This window comes from Cyrtonyx montezumae, unplaced genomic scaffold, assembly GCF_038088225.1.
Source record: "Cyrtonyx montezumae isolate F1298 unplaced genomic scaffold, pur_monq_1.0 scaffold_13, whole genome shotgun sequence".
Classification (NCBI taxonomy): domain Eukaryota; kingdom Metazoa; phylum Chordata; class Aves; order Galliformes; family Odontophoridae; genus Cyrtonyx; species Cyrtonyx montezumae.
The window spans coordinates 1,284,051-1,302,126 of NW_027071859.1; the positions used below are offsets into that span (position 1 = coordinate 1,284,051).

Here is an 18,076-nt window from a genome sequence, read left to right on the forward strand (position 1 = left end):
GGCCACTGTATGTTGGATCATGGTCACATAAAGCATCAGAGTGATTGTCATGAAGCCGTCCCTGTGTAACTATCCAAATTTCTGCCTTGGCAGACACAGATACTACAAAGAGGATCTTGCCAAGGTGTTGTTTTGAGATAAATGATAGAGTTAATTGCAGCTCCTGGACCAGGGCTTTTTTTTTTTCTTTTTTTCTTTCTTCTATTAAGAAATATTTGTAATCATCACGATGCTGCTGGTAACAAGATATTTCTCCTTTCAGGTATCCCAAGCTGGCTGCTAAGCACCGGGAGTCAAACACTGCTGGAATTGATATCTTCTCCAAATTTTCTGCTTACATCAAAAATACCAAGCAGCAGGACAATGCTGGTGAGTAGGGTCATGACCAAATGCACCAGGGAGATTCAGTGTTTAAAAGAGGAATAATTTTGCCACTTTCCCGTTGTTTTATTGTAAGCTGCATTCATATGACTTCATGTACTGCTGCTGATCAGCCTCAGGTGGTAAATTCAGCTATCTCAATTTACACATCCACACTTGGATTACCTACATCTATACTAGTAAATAACATAGGGCAGAGAGCCATGGCATAGCTCCTGCTTGTAGCAGCCAAGCTGCACCAGAAATCCTGTAGTTCATTCTAGAAGGGTCCAATGCCTTGTGCTACTCTGTCCAGGCACTGTTCAGAGTGTTTGCTGACTTGAGCCCACACTGGTGCTAGAGACAGCAGTAAAAGCTTGACAACTAGTGACTAGTGAATGAAAGGAGAGAGCTAGCTATGCCTCTTGACCTGCATAATTTCTTAGATGTAGCCATTGACACCAGATTCTCATCCCACCTATGGAGATGTTATGGTAGTGTAGCTAATTTGCTCCCATCAACAGAAAGTAATTGAATGATGGAAGTGGCTTTGAGAAGTGTAATTGCACTCTGCGTGCTCCTGACTTCTCCTCACGCGTCTGCGTCAAAAGAAATAACCACAGAAGCTGGATGCCGTGCATATTTACACACATCCCACGCTCGTTTCTTAATGAAATTGCTTTTCTTCTCCACATTCCTTTCCTCTCAGAGAGTCACAACTTCAGCCAGTCTAAGTTCCTGTTGCTCCGTGAGAGAGAGTGGATTTACACTGCCATATCCCTGGAGATAATCCAGTCAGATACTTGCAGTCACTCACTGATATTCATCTCACCTTGCTTCACTAATTTCTCAGGGACCTAAGGCGTGCTAAATACCACGATGCCATCATATCACTCAGAGAAGAGTAGGTTTTACAGTTCCAGCTCTGCCCCAGCTTTCATTTGTGCAGCTATATTTTATTGCCTGGGGCTGGCTCATGAGATGAAGGTGGGGAAGGGATGATTTATGCCAGATAACAATCTACTCCTTAATATTTTTTGGTGTTAACAAAGAAAAGAATTGTAACACTTCACTTCTTAGAGATGCTATAAGGATTTTTTTGTGTCTAATGCCAATGGGAAGCTCATCTCATCTCTGAAGGAGGGCTTGTAAAAAGAAGATAAATTAAGAGTCAACCTAAATTGATGCTACGGTGAAAATAAAATATCCTGTCCATCCAGAAGGAATCCTTATGGTCTGTGGTACAACCATAAGTCTTCAGTTCAGCTGCTCTGTTCTTTGCACTCAAAAACTGTCACGGGTCCTTGCCCATATGCAGAACCCTGGTGTGGTTGCTTTCAGTGGCTCTGGGATGTGCAGATCCCTGCTCCCGTGTGGGCTGGCAGTTCCTGCTGTGACACCTGGGCATCTCTGAGCATCACGGTGCTCAGCTTTCCTCTCTGAAGTGAGGAAATGCTTTATTCTTACAGCTGAAGTGCTGGAGGACAGAGCAGAGGTGAGCAGAGTTCTGACCTGTTCTTTGTAGCACCACTGAAGTGCTTGAGGGCCTCTGGGAGCTTGAGACTGTGAAAGGACACTTGCACCATGTGAGAATCAGACCTCAGCTATAGCAGGGTCACTGACTTTGAGTTTTCAAGAGCTGTGCGAGAATAATGTTTCCCTTACCCAGGGGACATTTTCACTGAATTATCCTTTCCAGTTCCTCTGATCCTTTTTTGGAGAATGCCCCTTTCCCTATCTCCATGTGGATAGCTGAGGTTTACAAAGAACAGAGATTGCTGCTTGTGGCTATCCTGCATTTCCTATACACACCAGCCCTCAGCTCAAGGTAGTGGCACATGCCTCATAGCTGTCCTCTATGTTGAGCCCCAGCTGTGTACTCAGGTTCTTGGGTTAGCCTGAAAATCCTCACCTGTGTCTGGGACATCAGTTGCAAAGGACCAAAAGACAAAAACAGAAGAACACTCGTTGATAGAGCCGAAACAGAATGGAAAGCCCATATCACTGCATCAATAGTAATTGTAGTTGCTTTTGCTTGGGGATAGGAGAGTGCTGGATACCAAGGTGCCTAAATCACCAAGCATCAGGTTGTTTAAATGATATTCTCTGAACTTGGAAGTCAGGAAGGTGAATTCACCAATCTGTGGGATATCAGGCTGGGAATTTGTAGGATCCACTGATCTCTAGCTGTGAGAACTGGAGTTAGCTGTAATTATATATGGTCATTTGTCCTGGCATACTGGGTTAAAAGTCATGGGGTCTATGTAGTATGAGCTGACACTAAGGTCTGTAGCTATTAAATCTTTGCAGAAAAGTGTTGTGAAGTGGTTGGAATTATTAATGAGATTTATGCAGTAGAAGAACGCTGGATGTGAGAGTTAATGAGAGCCCAATGCACACCCAAGATGTACACAAATGTATTTCTCCCAGATGGGTTTACAGCTGCAGTCGTTGAAGTACCTGAATGATTACTTTTTTTTTTCCCTGAAAGTGGAAATGTTTCCAAAAAAGTCCGAGATCTGTAATATCTTTGTTTAGTTGTTTGAATTCTTGCGTGTGAGTGAGCAGACACAATGAGACTGACATCCGTTTGTTTCTGAGATTGTGATACCCTCTGCTGGCAAATATGTGAATACATCAAGTGAGAAGCTCTACGGTCAAAGCTGACATCCCCTGGACAAAAATAGCTTTCCTTCTGACAAGGTGCATTCCTCTTACAAGTGCAGTATTGTCAGAAGTGAAGCGTTCAGAGTACCCTATTGATTCTGACGATGTTTTCATGGGAAGTTTTGTGTTTTTTCTGGATGAGCTAAAATGACTTAGAATTCTTCAGTGTTACGGAGAATAGCAGTACATTCTTTTGCTGGATTCATGAAATACTTCATTAGCTGCACACCATTATCTTACATACCTGGTGCAGAAGCAGGTGGTAACCTTCATGGGTGAGTCTGTATGGCGATCTGGTATTGATCACGATTCGTTTCATTATTGAAGGTATTTGGCAGCCAGGCCAAATTTAATAGCTTTGATTTAGTAGTTCCCTGAATTTCTGATGCTTTTTTTTCCATCTTTGTTTTGCTCACATTTCTGCCTTCTGATATAAAAACGTTGAAGGGTTTGGAATGGGCTGGCTAGGGCTGTAAGCCCAGAAGCAAACATGCTCATGCCATATCAAAGTCCCACCACTTTTAAGCTTCTTGAAAGGGAATGAATTGATTCCAGATCCTCAGGATGTGGCAAGCTGTGTTTAAAGAAAGTGTGTGCATTTATTATTTCAAGTCACTTCAATTACAACGGGCTTGATTCCTTCCACCCCCCATGTCACTCGATAATTTTATAACAGGCCTCTGTGAAGGAGCGATCGTCTCATCGCAGGCGTAGATCCACATCTGGCTTAGATAGTGCAACCGGGTTATTCAGCCCTTCAACCCCGCCAGCAGACTTGGCCTCTTGGAACAGTGAGAAGTGCTCATCCGCCTCATGGCTGATGCAAAGAGCCCTCGGGACAAAGCGTTGGCAGCCCTCTTTGAAATTATCTCCTCGACGCTCTTCCGCAGGTTTAGGTTGCTCAGGGTCGCGTGACTAAGTGGTGAGTTTGGGGTTGCTTTGTGCTTAATATCTGAAGACCTTGACCGAGCACAGGGATGGAAACCACAGCCCTGAGAGTTTACTTTGGTTCCTTTTGTTGATGCTGAGCTAATCACTCTAGCTCTATATGAAAACCAGAGTAGTAACAGCTTTTCTATTCACTGGAGGAGGATGCCTTTTAATTAACTGGAATGCCGTGTACAAATTCAGTATCCCGCTTGTGATTTTTCTTTGCCGTACGCTGCAAACCAGAGGGACAGCCCACAGCCACCACCCCTTCACCGTTCCGCCTAAAATCCGAAGTTCTTTGGCTCGTAGAATGAGCCCTTTGATTTCATTTATGAGCTTAAAAAGTTGTTCTTGAATGGAGTTCTTAGGAGGCACCAGCCCAGCGTGGGTGGGCGCATTCATTAGTGGCACGGAAGGAGGTTTCTCTGTGGGGCTCTTCAGAAGGCGCGAGGCCGGGGGACCACCAGCACGATCCCACGCGCAGGAATTTCCAGCGTCTGACCAGAGGCCTCGGCTTGTCTGGTTTGGATTTACATCAAGAGGCCGAAAATACAAGAGCATTTAAATCATTAACTTACACGGGATTAGATGCCGTTCACCTCTTTCAGTAGCTGCATCACGCTGCGGTTCGGCGCGTGAGGTGGGAAATGCCTCTCCGTGCACTGTGCCTGTGTGTGTGCAGTAGGTATGCACCACGTGCAGGGCTGGGATTTCAGCTGGCCTTCACCACTGTTAAGCTGCTCTGACTCTGCGGGGTTCAGCCACGGTCTGGGGTGGTGCACCCATCAAAGTGCACCTAGAAGCCATCCTTTAACCAGCAGGAAAACAGCAGGTCCCAAAAATCCACGTAGAACGTTAACTGCAGTAATATTTCTGTGGTGCACATCCTTTGTGGAGTCGGAGCTGATGTGCACGGGTCCTTGCTGTGGTTTCATGGGTCCGTGATGCTGTGGGTCAGCCTGTGTCATCCCGACGAGCACAGGCTGCTCTGCTCAACGTTTGCATCCAGAGGGGAGGGAGCAGCTTTCCCCCTTTCCCACCTCTTGCTAGGTGGGGGAGGTCAGACTGGAACCATGACACAGCTCGTCCCGAGCCTTTAGTCCTTCCATCCTTTTCTGGGCCTAAAATCTTCGCCCTCTGCCCAGCAAAGCTCTTGGCACAGCTCCTGTTGGCTTTAGTGCAGGAAGGTTAAAAAGTGGTGTGAATGTACCTGGATGGATGAGGAGTTTCCTTTGACAGGAATGTGGGATCGGGCTCTAATTCAGGAGCAGTGTTAATGCTTTACAATTTTTGCATAGTTTTCCAAGGTGCCACAGAAATATATAGGTATAAATGTGTGTCGTGTCTGCGTCTCAAATTGCCGTTCCGTGTTTTTCCTTCTTCCTCTTTAGTTACAGAATTTCCCTTTTCCACCACAAAACCCCACACCTGTCCAAACCCAGCATGAGCCATAATTTGTCCTACACTGCGATAATATTAAGTCTTCTCCGTCACGCAACCAGGAAGGACTAGAAACAGCTTTAAAAATAATTCTGGTAAAAAGGAGTTGCTTTGTGAGGAGCTTTCTAGCTGTGGAGTGTCTTGGGATGACAGATCTTCAATTCTGGCATTTTGAAACACACCAAAAAAGCTATTTTAGAACATTTTAAACAAGTTTTTATGGCTCCTTCAGAGCTGAGTACTGTCGGGTTCACGGTAACTGAAGTGCCTGGCAGCTTTACAAAACCAGACCTAATATAAAAAAATACCTAGTCTTAGAACATATGTAAGATAGCTTTTCTGCAACATTTGTGGCACATAAAATGCCAAATACGTGTTGTTGAGTGTGATATAAAGATTTTATTGCCACTCATTTGGGATGACCCATATAACTCACTCATGATATGTTAATAAAACTGTTCTCTACTCTGTCTCTTTATAAAAACACACATACAAGGATCACTGAAAAAAAATGGCAATAGCTGTGTGCTAACTGGTTAAGTAGAGCAGTGAGCTGCACTCATCATCCACCCTCAATTGCTTTGTCACTGTTTTGCCCCATAATTAAAGACCAGCTCTAAAATGCTTAGAAACAGCATTTTGCAGAAGAAGTTTGCTAGAGAAGTAACTTTTTGAAAACCTCCATCAGAATGATGCTGGCTGGAGGCCCAAGGCCATCAATCTTCTGCCTGGTGCCAGCGGCAGGTTTCAGGGCTGATATCTTCTGACCTGTCACAACCGGGAGCTGAAGTCGTGTACCATTGGAAGGAAGAGGTTTTCTATTTTCTAAAATGATAACAAACCATTTTCTTAAACTGGGAAGTCTGTACCTTACTAGGGAAAGTTTCTGAACTTTCCCATCGTTTAGTTTTTTGTTGTTGTTTTTTTCTTCCCTTCTCAGGCCTCTCAACTTAATTTTGCTAATTAAGGCATGAAAATTTCCGGATGGACTTCCTGACATGTCCCTGTCCATAAGCTGATGTCACTTGGAAACCATAATGTGCCATATGGAGGGAGAAAAAAATAAAAGCAGCACGTATATTTATAGATGTCTGAGACAGAGAATATACAAAGCCCTAAAAACCAGCTGACACCAAGTTCCCAAGTCAACGAGTGTAAGGATGCTCTCACGCAAGGGCATGGTCTGAGGCCTTTGCTGAACTGGGGCCTACGCAGCAGGGCAGGCCAAGACTGAAATCCTTGCAGGGGGAACAGCAGCTGGCAGACGCTCTTCTTGAAGAAGGAGTGATTTCCCCTGTGTGTTTGAAGACTCCTCCAAGTGCTGCTGGCTTCCCTGGGATGCTTTGTTCTGCTTCCCAGCCCCTCTCCTCACTCACACACAGGAGCAGTAGCACAGCTGGAAGTAGATTAGAGCAAGCTGGTGGCAGCAGCCCTGGGAGGAATTAAGCGCCTTGCTGCTGGGATGCGAGGCCTAAATTACATTATTACTTAGGATTTGGATTTAAGTTTGTTACTCTGCTGTTTCACATGGGTGGGTGACTCCACTGCTTGCAACACACTTGGTGCATCTTAAGTGCGTGTCAGCACTGATGAAGTTGTGGCCTAACTCAGCAGAATGCCCAAATCTTACATGAGCAAATTGCAGGGCAGTTGAAATAGATGGCCACTGAATGTCCCAGGCAACTGAGAAGGTTCTGTGATTTAAGCAGCCACATGGTCCTACCACCCCAAGGGGGTTGTCCCCAGACTTAAATTCAGCACTGGTAGAGTGAGCTATCACAGGACAGAGCCCAGGGACTGGCCTTCTATTACACTGAAGCCCATTTTCAAAATGTGGAGACTTCAAAGGGCAAAGCATTGGTCCAGAATCTGTTTTATGCAGATTTTTATGTTTTTGTTTTATGCGTGCAAATTTCTTCATAAAATAAGTGGGAAGAATGCGGCATAACTGAAAATCAATGCTGCTAATTTTCTTTATTAGAGAAGATCTTAAATAATTGACACTTAGCTTGAAAACAATGCTGGGAAAAGGTGATTGAATGAGAATTAGAAACACAAATATTTTCTAAATATCCCAATTTTGCTGATTGTAGAAAAAAAAATCATCAAAATTTCACAGAGCTTGAGGCTGCAAGAAGCTTTGGGTAAAAAGCACAGCCCAGTCAGTTTTACTCATTCAACAAGTATGCTACTGCTTTAGTCTGGTAGAGTATAAATTATTCTGCATTTAAGCAGAGAGCAGGAGGAATTGAAATGTCTTTACTGCCCAGTGCCCCTCTAAGGAGAGAATGTATTGAATGGGAGTGGCCCAGGTGATGGCAATAGCCAGTCCATATTCTACACTTCAGAAGGAGAATCCCTGGTGACCCAGCCAATCAAAACTGAAAGAAGTATATATTCTGGACCTCAGCCTGGAGTCAAGATGGCCCTGAAACTGAGGAAGGCATCTAGTCAGCAGTGCTTTCTGCACTATTTCATGGCACTGGTCTGCCTAATCCAACTGCTGTAGCAGAGAAAGAGCAGACAGCTATGGATAAGCCCCATAACACATCTTGCTAGTGGGGGGAAAAGATGTCGTGATCTTTACGAACACGTCAGGTCTTCAGATATGTGGTTTAATTGCAATTACTGTCTTTGCAGATTTTCTGCAATGTTAAGGGTAGTACTGGCAACCCACCTCGCTCTTTTTCCAAAACTATCCATCCAGCCATTTCTGCCAGTCTGGACAAAAATTTGCCTTTTCCTGGTCCCTTTTTAATTACCCTAGGAAGTAAGCGTGCCTCCCCTTCCTCTTTCTTTGTTCCTTAAGTATGCCATTGCTTTGGCAATGTGAAACTGCAATTGTCCAGCTTCCAGAGTCATTGGACCTCTCCAGACCTTTGTCATCAAGGCTGAATTGCTCCTCACACCTTGCAGGTGTTCTGTCCCTGGGTGAGGAGCTGCACACGTGAGCCTTTGGCCTTCTCTCCAAGAAACTGAACAAATAAACTGAACAAATAAACTTTTCAGGCCTGATAGCTTGAGGCTCTGAGGCTTGTTTCCCAGTCCTTGAGCACTACATTATTGTTCTCTTTTGCTCCTCTCTCTTGGGAATTTCCAAAGCCTTTTTTAACAGGGGACTCCAGAACTGGGAAAAACGTTCTTGGTGCGTTGTCACAACAGGGCTGTTGCAACAGAGAAAGTATGACCTCCCTATTATTGCTTGGGATTATTTTATACACCAAACATAATTATAACCCTTTTTTGCTAGTGCTCCTCTCAGTCAAGGCATAATTACGATGATTCTTAAGTCATTTCACAGTGCTTAAAACAAAAAATCTCAAAAGCAGAGAAACAATGGATAACAATTGCAACTTAAGTAATTCGTAAATCTCAGTTTCTTTCGTTTTTATTTTTAATTTTAATTCTTATAACTCAGTAACATATATTTTGAACACTAAGGGCAGAAAATACTAAAAACACGTAAACAAAACAAGGTGAGGCATTGAAATGAATTGGTGTTAAAGATGGGACTGGTTCTCTTTGCTCAGGCACAGAACACCAGGGGTCCCCACCGCACTGTCTCTTATCCCAGCAGCACGCACCACAAGCTAACTCTGCTCTTATTTTAAAGCAGAAACATGCAATTTGTAGTTCATTTTGCTTTGTCAGTCCCCACATCATCAGGTTTGCTCTTTGCTAATAAAACAAAACTGTACATTCGGAGGAAATGCACAGCATCTTAACAGCGGAGGCACTAGAGTGCTAATCTCACACTCTAACAATATGGCTTGATATTGTGGAGGGCTTTAATTTTTATTATTATTACCATTTTATTTTTTTTCAGGGTTTTGATGCAAGTCAGCTTCTGCTTGTCTGCAGTTGGGTCTGGGACACCTGCACTAGACTAGCTCTGTAGAGGTCAGGATGAGGCCCCTAGGGACATAGAAAAGATGTGTGTCACATTTATGCTGCTGTGGAGGTCCAATGATTTGTGAAATGCAAGTGAAGTGCTGGGGCACTGGTAGGCCACGGGTTTTACATTCGGTTGCTTCCTGCCCTCGGGTCACTGTGACTCCTAGGAGAGTTGGAAATGAGCCTTGCTTTTGGTGTTATTCTGACACCTGGGTTTTCTTCTTACAAAACAGCATTTGTGGGTGTTCCAGTTTCACTCTTTGTGATAAAGTCACAAATATTGCATTAATTTCTTGCCTCCACTGGAAAACTAACTAAGAAAAGGGAAGGAAGAGACTTGATATTTAGCCTGAAACTACAATCGAATCAAAACAAACTTTCTAGATGCTTGAGAATTATGTGTTCAATTTTCTTTTTGAAAACATTATTGTTGCACCTGTTTCACTAGGTTTGATTTAGGAGTTGGATAGATGATATCACAAAAATAGGATGATACCTTTTTGTTATAGTTAATTTCCCTCTGACCTGAAACAAATGCCCATGGCCAGCACGTTACTGCTTTTACCAATGTGAAGTATCTGTCATCCCTATTTTGTCTGTAGGACAAGTAGAATAGCTTTGGAAGAAAAGACTTGGACTTGGGTCTCCTAAACCCAGGTAACCCCACCCCTGCAGATCACTGTGGTTTGGGTGAGGAATTCTTGGGAATCCTAGAATGATTTGGGCTGGAGAGGCCCTTACAGATCAGCTGGTTCCATCCAAGGAATCAAGGTTTGGACTCAGTCTCTCTGGGTTGAAATTAGACAGGTCCAATTGATCAGTCCACATCACTGAGGTTTTGTAGGTAGAGGGGAAGGGAAGGGAAGGGAAGGGAAGGGAAGGGAAGGGAAGGGAAGGGAAGGGAAGGGAAGGGAAGGGAAGGGAAGGGAAGGGAAGGGAAGGGAAGGGAAGGGAAGGGAAGGGAAGGGAAGGGAAGGGAAGGGAAGGGAAGGGAAGGGAAGGGAAGGGAAGGGAAGGGAAGGGAAGGGAAGGGAAGGGAAGGGAAGGGAAGGGAAGGGAAGGGAAGGGAAGGGGGAGTAAGGAATAGGTCACATCACCTAAGTCTGTGCACGTCATTCAGTCTGAATTCAGTCTTCCTGCCCTGTTCTGTGATCAGAGAAAAGGTGCATAAATTTGCCTCCAAAGGAAAGTTATATTTACCTTAAAATACAAACTAAAACTGGAAGAACTACCCTTAGAGTTGCATGTCTTTTATTACTATCTATAAAGGAGCCTTGGACAAGCAGGTAAGACTAGAAACCTAACATTTAGATAACTAAAGTTAGACAGGATGAGCCCTACTCATAAGCATCTCAATAGATTTTCAACGTGTCTGGTTTGCTAAGATAGCTTTGGATACCCAACTGCTGACAGTTGCTCTGAGAACTGGCTGCAACTAGCAACTCCTTTTCTCTCTGTGGAAATGCACAGAACATATGGACCAATGTTTCTTGGAAACATATACATATTTATGTTTGGTTGTCCTCTGTGCACACAACTAGAGATTTATTGATTCTTTAAGTCAGTGAAAGCAGGCAGATTGCAGCTTTTCAGTGTGGTTGCTTGGGCATTTACCTTTACAGTGGGAGCATGATCTGATCTCTGTTCAAATGAATATTGAATAATTTATCTAGAGCAAACCACTTCAGTAGCAGAGGTGACTCACTCCAGAAACTCCCTTTGGCCAGGAGCTGGGTATCTGAATGGCTGGGTGCATGGGAGCCACACCTCCCTCTTTTTATAGGGACTAACCATCATTTACTTCTCAGTACAGATTCTCCTTAGAGCCTGGGATTTTACAAGGCAGAAATATGCCTGGAAGTTGGATGTTGCAATGCTCAAACTGGCAATTACTTGCCCTTTGGGGTGTGAAGCCTGAGTATCTGAGTAACTATTAAAAAAAAGGGAATGTTATTGTACATCACTTGGGCAAACTGTGCAATTGTATTTAAAGGATAGGATTCATCTCTCCTGACTTCACCTTCCTGAATGTTAGGTGTCTAGCCTGAGCCTGTCCTTTAGGCTTCACCTGTAATTCATGCTGTGAGGAGGGCAGGTATGCAGGGAACCACCCAGCATCCATCAGGGGTCTCTGGCAGTGGGAAGGAGCTGCCCCCTCTGAGCAGAAGAAGCCCATCCAACCAGCTGGGACAAGACACCTGTCTTATAAGTGGCTGAACAGAGGTGTTCAAGGCAGCACTCCGTTCTCAAGGGTTGTATCAAAATCAGGAATAGGTCAGTATGTAATACAGGGCAGTAGCACATACTGCATTTGCAGCTCTGCTGCATTAGAAGGATTTATCTATTCAGATTAAAGTTACAGTACTCTGTTGAGCCTGTCTAGAAAAAGTGAGCAGCATGTAGAAAAAACAGAGCAAAAATATGGATCCTTGCTCTTTAATCAGACTGTCAGACTACTAGAATGATATTATTTTCTTACCTTAAATTGCAGTTTCTTAGCTGGTTTCCTTCTCCTAACAAAAAATGGTATTGAGTCTCATATAATATCAAACTGTGAATCTGGAAGTGATCAAGAAAGGTGGCTTGTTTTTTTAAAGTAGAAATAAATCTCAGATTGTTTGTGTGAGACTGCGAATATTTATGTACTGTTCCCCCTCTTCCCTCATTGCATATTTCACCAAGTTCGTTTGTGTGTGTTACAGGATAAATCTTACCGGAGGGCAATGGAAGAAAGCAGTAAAAAGGAAAAGCAGCCATTAGTTGTCAGGGTAGGAGTAGGAACTGTTGCTCAGTTTTGTGAACGGATCTCTGTTTGTGGAGCTTTCTGGGCTTGACAGTTCAGAAACATGGGCTTCTACTGATTCTGTGTGTGATGCTGAGGTCAGACTCAGTGGTTTCAGGTGGTAGCTCCAGAGCCGTTGTGTTGCTGCACTTTGATGGCTTTAGATTCTTGCCACGTACCTTTAGTGACATGAAGAGGGCTGTATCTATCCAACAAAAATGTTTTGTGATGTTTATTTGAGAAAAAAAAATGGCATGGAAAGCGTAGGTGTCCTGTGTGATGGGTAAATTTTAGAAGTCATGCGGAGATGATTGAGTATCTCAAGCATGACTTAACCAAATATCCTAAACACTTTGTTTTTTTATATGTTTGTTTGGAAAGCTTATGCTATTTTTGCTTTAAGGTTATTTTTGAAGTGTAAACATTTTTGTTCTCTTTTAACTTAAATAGTTTTAAAATTCAATTTAACCAAGGAATCAATTGCTCTTACCCGTTGTCCATGTTTTGCATCTCTTCTTCTATCAAGTACATTCCTCATATCAAGTACAGTCCTCATCCTGCAGATGGTTCCACTCAGACACGTAGAACAGGAGAAATCTCACCTCGTTTTAGGTATTTAAAAGGTAGGTAGCCAGTTTGCCTATTCCCAGAAGAGTATTCTCAAAAAAAGTGAGGCTCCTCTGGTGGTAGTTCAGCTTTTCCTAGGGTACTATTTTAGGATGGAATGATCTGCCTGTTGGTGGCTCTTTCAGGCCACAGAGATTGGTGTTTATGTGCTTTGTCTGCTTTGCTGTTTCTCCTCATCCCAGCATGAAACAAGGAAGGAAATATTTGAGTTCAAGGAAGGGGAAGAAGAGTCCTTGTCTGACCTCTGTAAACGCTGTGGGTGTGGACAGTCTGAATCAGTTTTGCTTTTTCCAAACCATTTTTCTTTTACTACTTTCTAGTTACTTTCCACTTTGCTTCAGCCTTATTTGACCCATAGGAAACAGATGGAAACGACCTCCAATGCTGGGAGTTTTATGGCTAGTATTATGTAGGAGGTCAGATGAACTGATTTTGGCTTTAAAAGCTTATGGAGAAATCCTAACCCCACTGAAGTCAACAGCATAACTTCAGTATGGCCAGAATTTCACCCTAAATACCTACTAATGAATCTTAGAATCTGGCCCTTGACTTGCAGGGTCTCGCCATGCGTTACATTTTCCAATGTTTTGTTCTGTTGTGGTATAAATGCTTCAAGACAGAATGATTTCTCTTTGTCCCTGGGAAATAGTGGCTCGGGCTAATAGTTTAAGGAAGTTTTTGCTTGAAGAGTTGAATAACAGAGCCAAAATCTGGTCTTGGTTGAACTGGAGTAAATATGGAATAGCTTGTTGACAATGGGGAGTTACTCCTCTTTTATGTCAGTGTAACTGAGAGCACAGTTTTGCTGATTATTAGCTTTTGTTACATTATTTGTATTTCTGTGCATGTCACGATTTGTTAATCTCATTGTTCAACATCTAGTAACCTTTTGCTGAAAACAGAGTGTCGTTATGAATTAGGTATCGTTGGCTGAATTGAACCTCACCCCCATGCAATTGACAGATGGTAATACATTCATTAAGTGTTCTGTGGTTGCTTTGAGGTTGGAAAGTGCTATTTTTTTGGCTTCTAACTCAGAATTCTTAAGGAAAGTTGTATAAAAGTATAGTTTTGAATAGGGACGAAATATCACAAAGTACTTGTGAGATTTTTTAACTGATATCATTTGTTCACTGTTGGTGGGATGGCACGGCAGGCTGCGATTGATTTAAGTTATCTTTGCATAAATATCCCAGAACACAGCTGTGATAGCTCAGAGAGGTGATTCCAGCATGGGTTTTGAATATACATGGATAGAACTTGTTGGAATTTGAAATTATATTGAATGCCTCAGTATGAAGGCAATGTTATCTCTAGTTATGGTGCCTTTGTGCTCAGTGATTTCTCTGGCCAGAAAGGCAGTCTGTGTGAGTTCAGGCATTTGCAGATTGTGCACTGATAACCTGATGACAGGACTCCTCATACAGGGCTGGGCCACGTTTGGGTTCTCTAAGTTCATACTGCAAGTGTACAGGGTGGGGAAGCAACTGGAGGTGGAAATTTCAAAGCAGCACAGAGCCACATTCTCAGGCATAGTTCCCACTTGGTGTTGTAATACTGAATACTCCACCCTGACATTACCAACACAGTGAGAGGATATTAGATGCTTCAGGGAAAGTTCTCCATACAGCTGACTTAAGGGTCAAGCAAACCAAGTGTAATAGAGAAGACACCACTGACTGCAGAGGAAGCTCAGGGTGTTTAGGTCAAAACAATTCATCTAATTTATGCACTCGAGGGAAGATTAATCCCAACAATTGACATGCAATTGAGCTCCAGCTCTGATCAACATACCTGTTCAGTTATGTAATAATGTTACCATGAGGATAAGTTATAAAGGGCATTAGCTGTGTAACCACTTTTAAAATTTATTGTGGGTAGTATATTGCCAAATGGAAAATTACACCTTTTAGTTGTTCACATCTTTTTAAATGTCTTCATTCAGTCTGTTGTGTCTGGCATTCACAAGGCCCTAGTGAGTGCCGGCTGCTCCCTATGTTCTCAAGAGAAACAGCATATCAAGTCATAGAGATTTGCACAAAATAGCCATAATGTCAGAGGTTTAGAGGTGATCTGAGGAGGCAATCTGTGACAGCCAGCACAGCTTCACCACAGCTTCACGATGAGCGGATGGTACTTGACCAGTCTGATGGCCTTCTATGTTGTGATGACATCAGTGGACAAAGGGAGGATGACTGCTGTCATCTACCTGGACTTCTGCAAGGCTCTTGACACCACATCCTTATCTCTAAACTGAGAGATATAGATTTGAAGGCTGGGCTATTAGTGGATAAATAATTGCTTGAATGGTCATAGCCAGAGGGTTGTTGTCAATGTCTCTATGTCCAGTTGGAGGCCGGTAATGAGCAGTGTCCCCAAGGAGTCTGTCCTGGGACTGGTACTCTTCAACATCTTTACAGTGACATGGACAGTGGGATTGAGTGTACCCTCAGCAAGTTTATTGATAACACCAAGCTGAGTGATGCAGTTGACACAATAGAAGGGAAAGATGCCATCCAGAGGGACCTGGAGATGCTAGCAAAGTGGGCACATGAGAATCCAATGAGATTTAACAAGGTAAAGTGCAGAGTGCTGTGCTTGGGTTGAGAATCACACAAGTACAGACTGTGAGAAGAACTCAGAGAGAGCAGCACTGCAGAGAAGGACTTGGGGGTCTTGGTGGATGAAAAGCTGGATATGAGTCAGCAGTGTGCCCTTGCAGCCCAAAGGCCAGCAGTGCCCTGGGCTGCATCAACAGATGGCTGGCAGTGGGCAGGTGGGGGACTGTCCCCCTGTGCTCTGCCCCGTGTAAGGCTGCCAGTGCTGTGCCCAGGCCTGGGGTCCCAGCACAGGAGGGATGTGGGGCTGTGGGACTGGGGCCAGAGGAGGGCCAGGAGGATGCTCAGAGGGCTGGAGCACCTCTCTGTGGAGAAGGGCTGAGGGAGATGGGGGTGTTCAGCTTGGAGAAGGGGCCCTGGGGGTGCCTGAGGCCATAGATCAGCACTGGGCAGCCTGAGCTGGGAGCACCCAGCCACAGCAGGGGGTGGGACTGGATGATCTCTAAAGTCCCTTCCAACCTAAGCCATTCCACAATCCTATGGAGTATTTCTTCTGTTTGGTTTGATCTGTAATATGAGCCCAGACAACAGATCACTCAGCCAAGCATCCAGAACCTTCAGAGCTGTAAATTTTTCTGAAAACGTTTCTTTGTTTCTGCTCATCTTGGTTTTACCTTCTTACATATTGACCAGATAAGAGAGCAAATGAGAGGGTTCATTTCCAATGTTTCCCATGGTTTCTGCCTCCTGCAATGATGCACTGGAATTATTTATGGAAAGTGAAACAATCCGACAGGAGAGCCGTACAGGTTACTCTGTATTCCACAGGTGGGATTTAATCTGGGAGACCTGGTCTGATCACCTTGAAAAGGCACTTCAGACTCACTTTCCAGAAAAATTTTCTCGCTTCTCCCACTTATTTATAAATTAAAAGCAGCCTTGTACACCTATGCTCAATATGAAAATATAGTTTTATGTTTTTAATTATCCTGACTTTTCAAAATTCCATCATCAGTCAGTTGGAAGAGAGGCAGTTCTCCCTTATTCACTGCTCCACTGTTTCTTGGCTGTTCTGGGAGCTTTACTAATACCAGGAGTGTATTAATTAATCAGGGCCCAAAGTAGTGGTTCATCTCCTGAAGATCAGAAACTGAAATGTTCTCACCTTGTCGTGACTTCAGTGGGAGACCTTGGGATCCCGTGGGGCACAGTGGAGTCTGGAGTTAGGTCTCAGATGTGTTGAACCCTGCACTTATGCTTACTTCTGGCCTAAAGCAGTTGCATGCAAGTGCCAAGTATGAATTCAGATAGATGTTTTTCCCACTGTCACACATAGGCTCCACTCCAGGCATTGTTTTTGAGACAACCATGACGCACTTTGGTGTATCAGTAAGAAAAGAAAACAACACATCCCTAATAAGTTCCAGAAAAGCTTACATAAATGCATGTCACCTGCTGCTCCTGCTTCGTAAGCACATGTAGCTGGCACATGGCAGCTCATGGAGCACTTCCACCAGGATTAGTCCCTCAAAGGACTGAAGGTCTTCCTGGGTAAAGGGGATGCTGGAAAATAGTCAGCGTGAAGCCAATTTTCTAAAACCCGAATGAACAAAACTGAATTAAATCGCAATAATTTGATTCCATTGTCTCTAAATGAATTCATTGTAAGAGAATATAGAGTGGGGCTGACCAAGAGGCAGAGAGCTCTGCATTCAACAGGTGCAGTGCATCCAACCAAGGAGGCATTGCTAAAGCTCTGGAGCGTTGCCGCGCGGGGTAGCGTTACTCCCCAGCAGAAGCCGTGCAGTGGTGCACATCTGCGGATGATTAAAGGCACCGCTGCCAGGATCTGACAGCAGAATGTCAGTGTCAAAATTCAATTTAAATTGATTGAATAAGGGATGGCGACGCTTTTGTTTTATGGATGGCAGCGCTTCAGTCGCTTTAGATGCTCCGCTTTCAGAAATAAAATTCTTTCCCTCCCCGCTCTGTTTGCTGGGATGCTTTCAGTTGGATCGCAGACACTCCTCCAGTCAATCAATAAGCCAGGGTTTGCCACTGTGTCTGAGAGTCGGCCACAACAGAGCTGCTACGGTTCCCTGGTGCTTGGCCGAGAGGCTTCAGTGGGAGCAAGGCATCAGGTGGTTCAATCAGTCTTCCACCACTGGCACAAGGCTTAATGGATGTCAGGGCTGCAGAGAAGTCATGTTCTGTGGAGCTCAGCTCCTGCTCTTTCCATGACTCTGTGCTCATGGCCCATCCATCCATGCCAACAGTGGAGCCAGCAGAGCTGCTGCCTTGCACAGGGCAATCGCTGCCACCCCTTGAAGCTCACTCTGTGCTCCATAAATATATTTATCTCCCGAGGCTTTGTAGTGCCACGCTGCATGAGTAACCTGATGCACTGAGCAGTCTCCTGTAAGTTAAATGGCACTAAGTTACCCGGAGATAAAAGATCTCACAGGATTAGGCCTTGAACGCTGACTCCAGGCCAGATCCGCAGCAGGTATAAATGACTGCAGGTAATTTTCACCAGCTGAAATTCTGGCCTGAAGCCCGTGAGCCGTGTTGTTATTTTTTCACATTGTAAATTCTTGCTGTTTCTTATTTATATTGCTTTAGCACTGTGGGGCACTTGTCTGGGGACAGGACCACATCATGCTTGTCACCCTTCAGAGATGCAAAAGATCCTTCTTGCCCAGGAGGCTCTGCAGTTCAAATAACATTCAAAGTTGTGTACAGTCACCCAGTTTTCTGTGAGTGCATTGTTGCAATCGCATATTTCTATCCTGCAGGTAAAGCATAAGAACACCAAGTC

The 18,076-nt window shown here is 44.0% G+C and overlaps 1 protein-coding gene across 2 annotated transcripts in view; it reads left to right on the forward strand.

Annotated features, from left to right (window-relative positions):
• CLIC5 (chloride intracellular channel 5) overlaps positions 1–18,076 on the forward strand; it is a 59,206-nt gene that overhangs the window by 37,245 nt on the left and 3,885 nt on the right. For both annotated transcript variants that reach the window (XM_065730436.1, XM_065730437.1), the window contains exon 4: positions 263–369. In XM_065730436.1, coding sequence (XP_065586508.1) covers positions 263–369 — 107 coding nt within the window. The remainder of the gene's footprint in view (positions 1–262; positions 370–18,076) is intronic.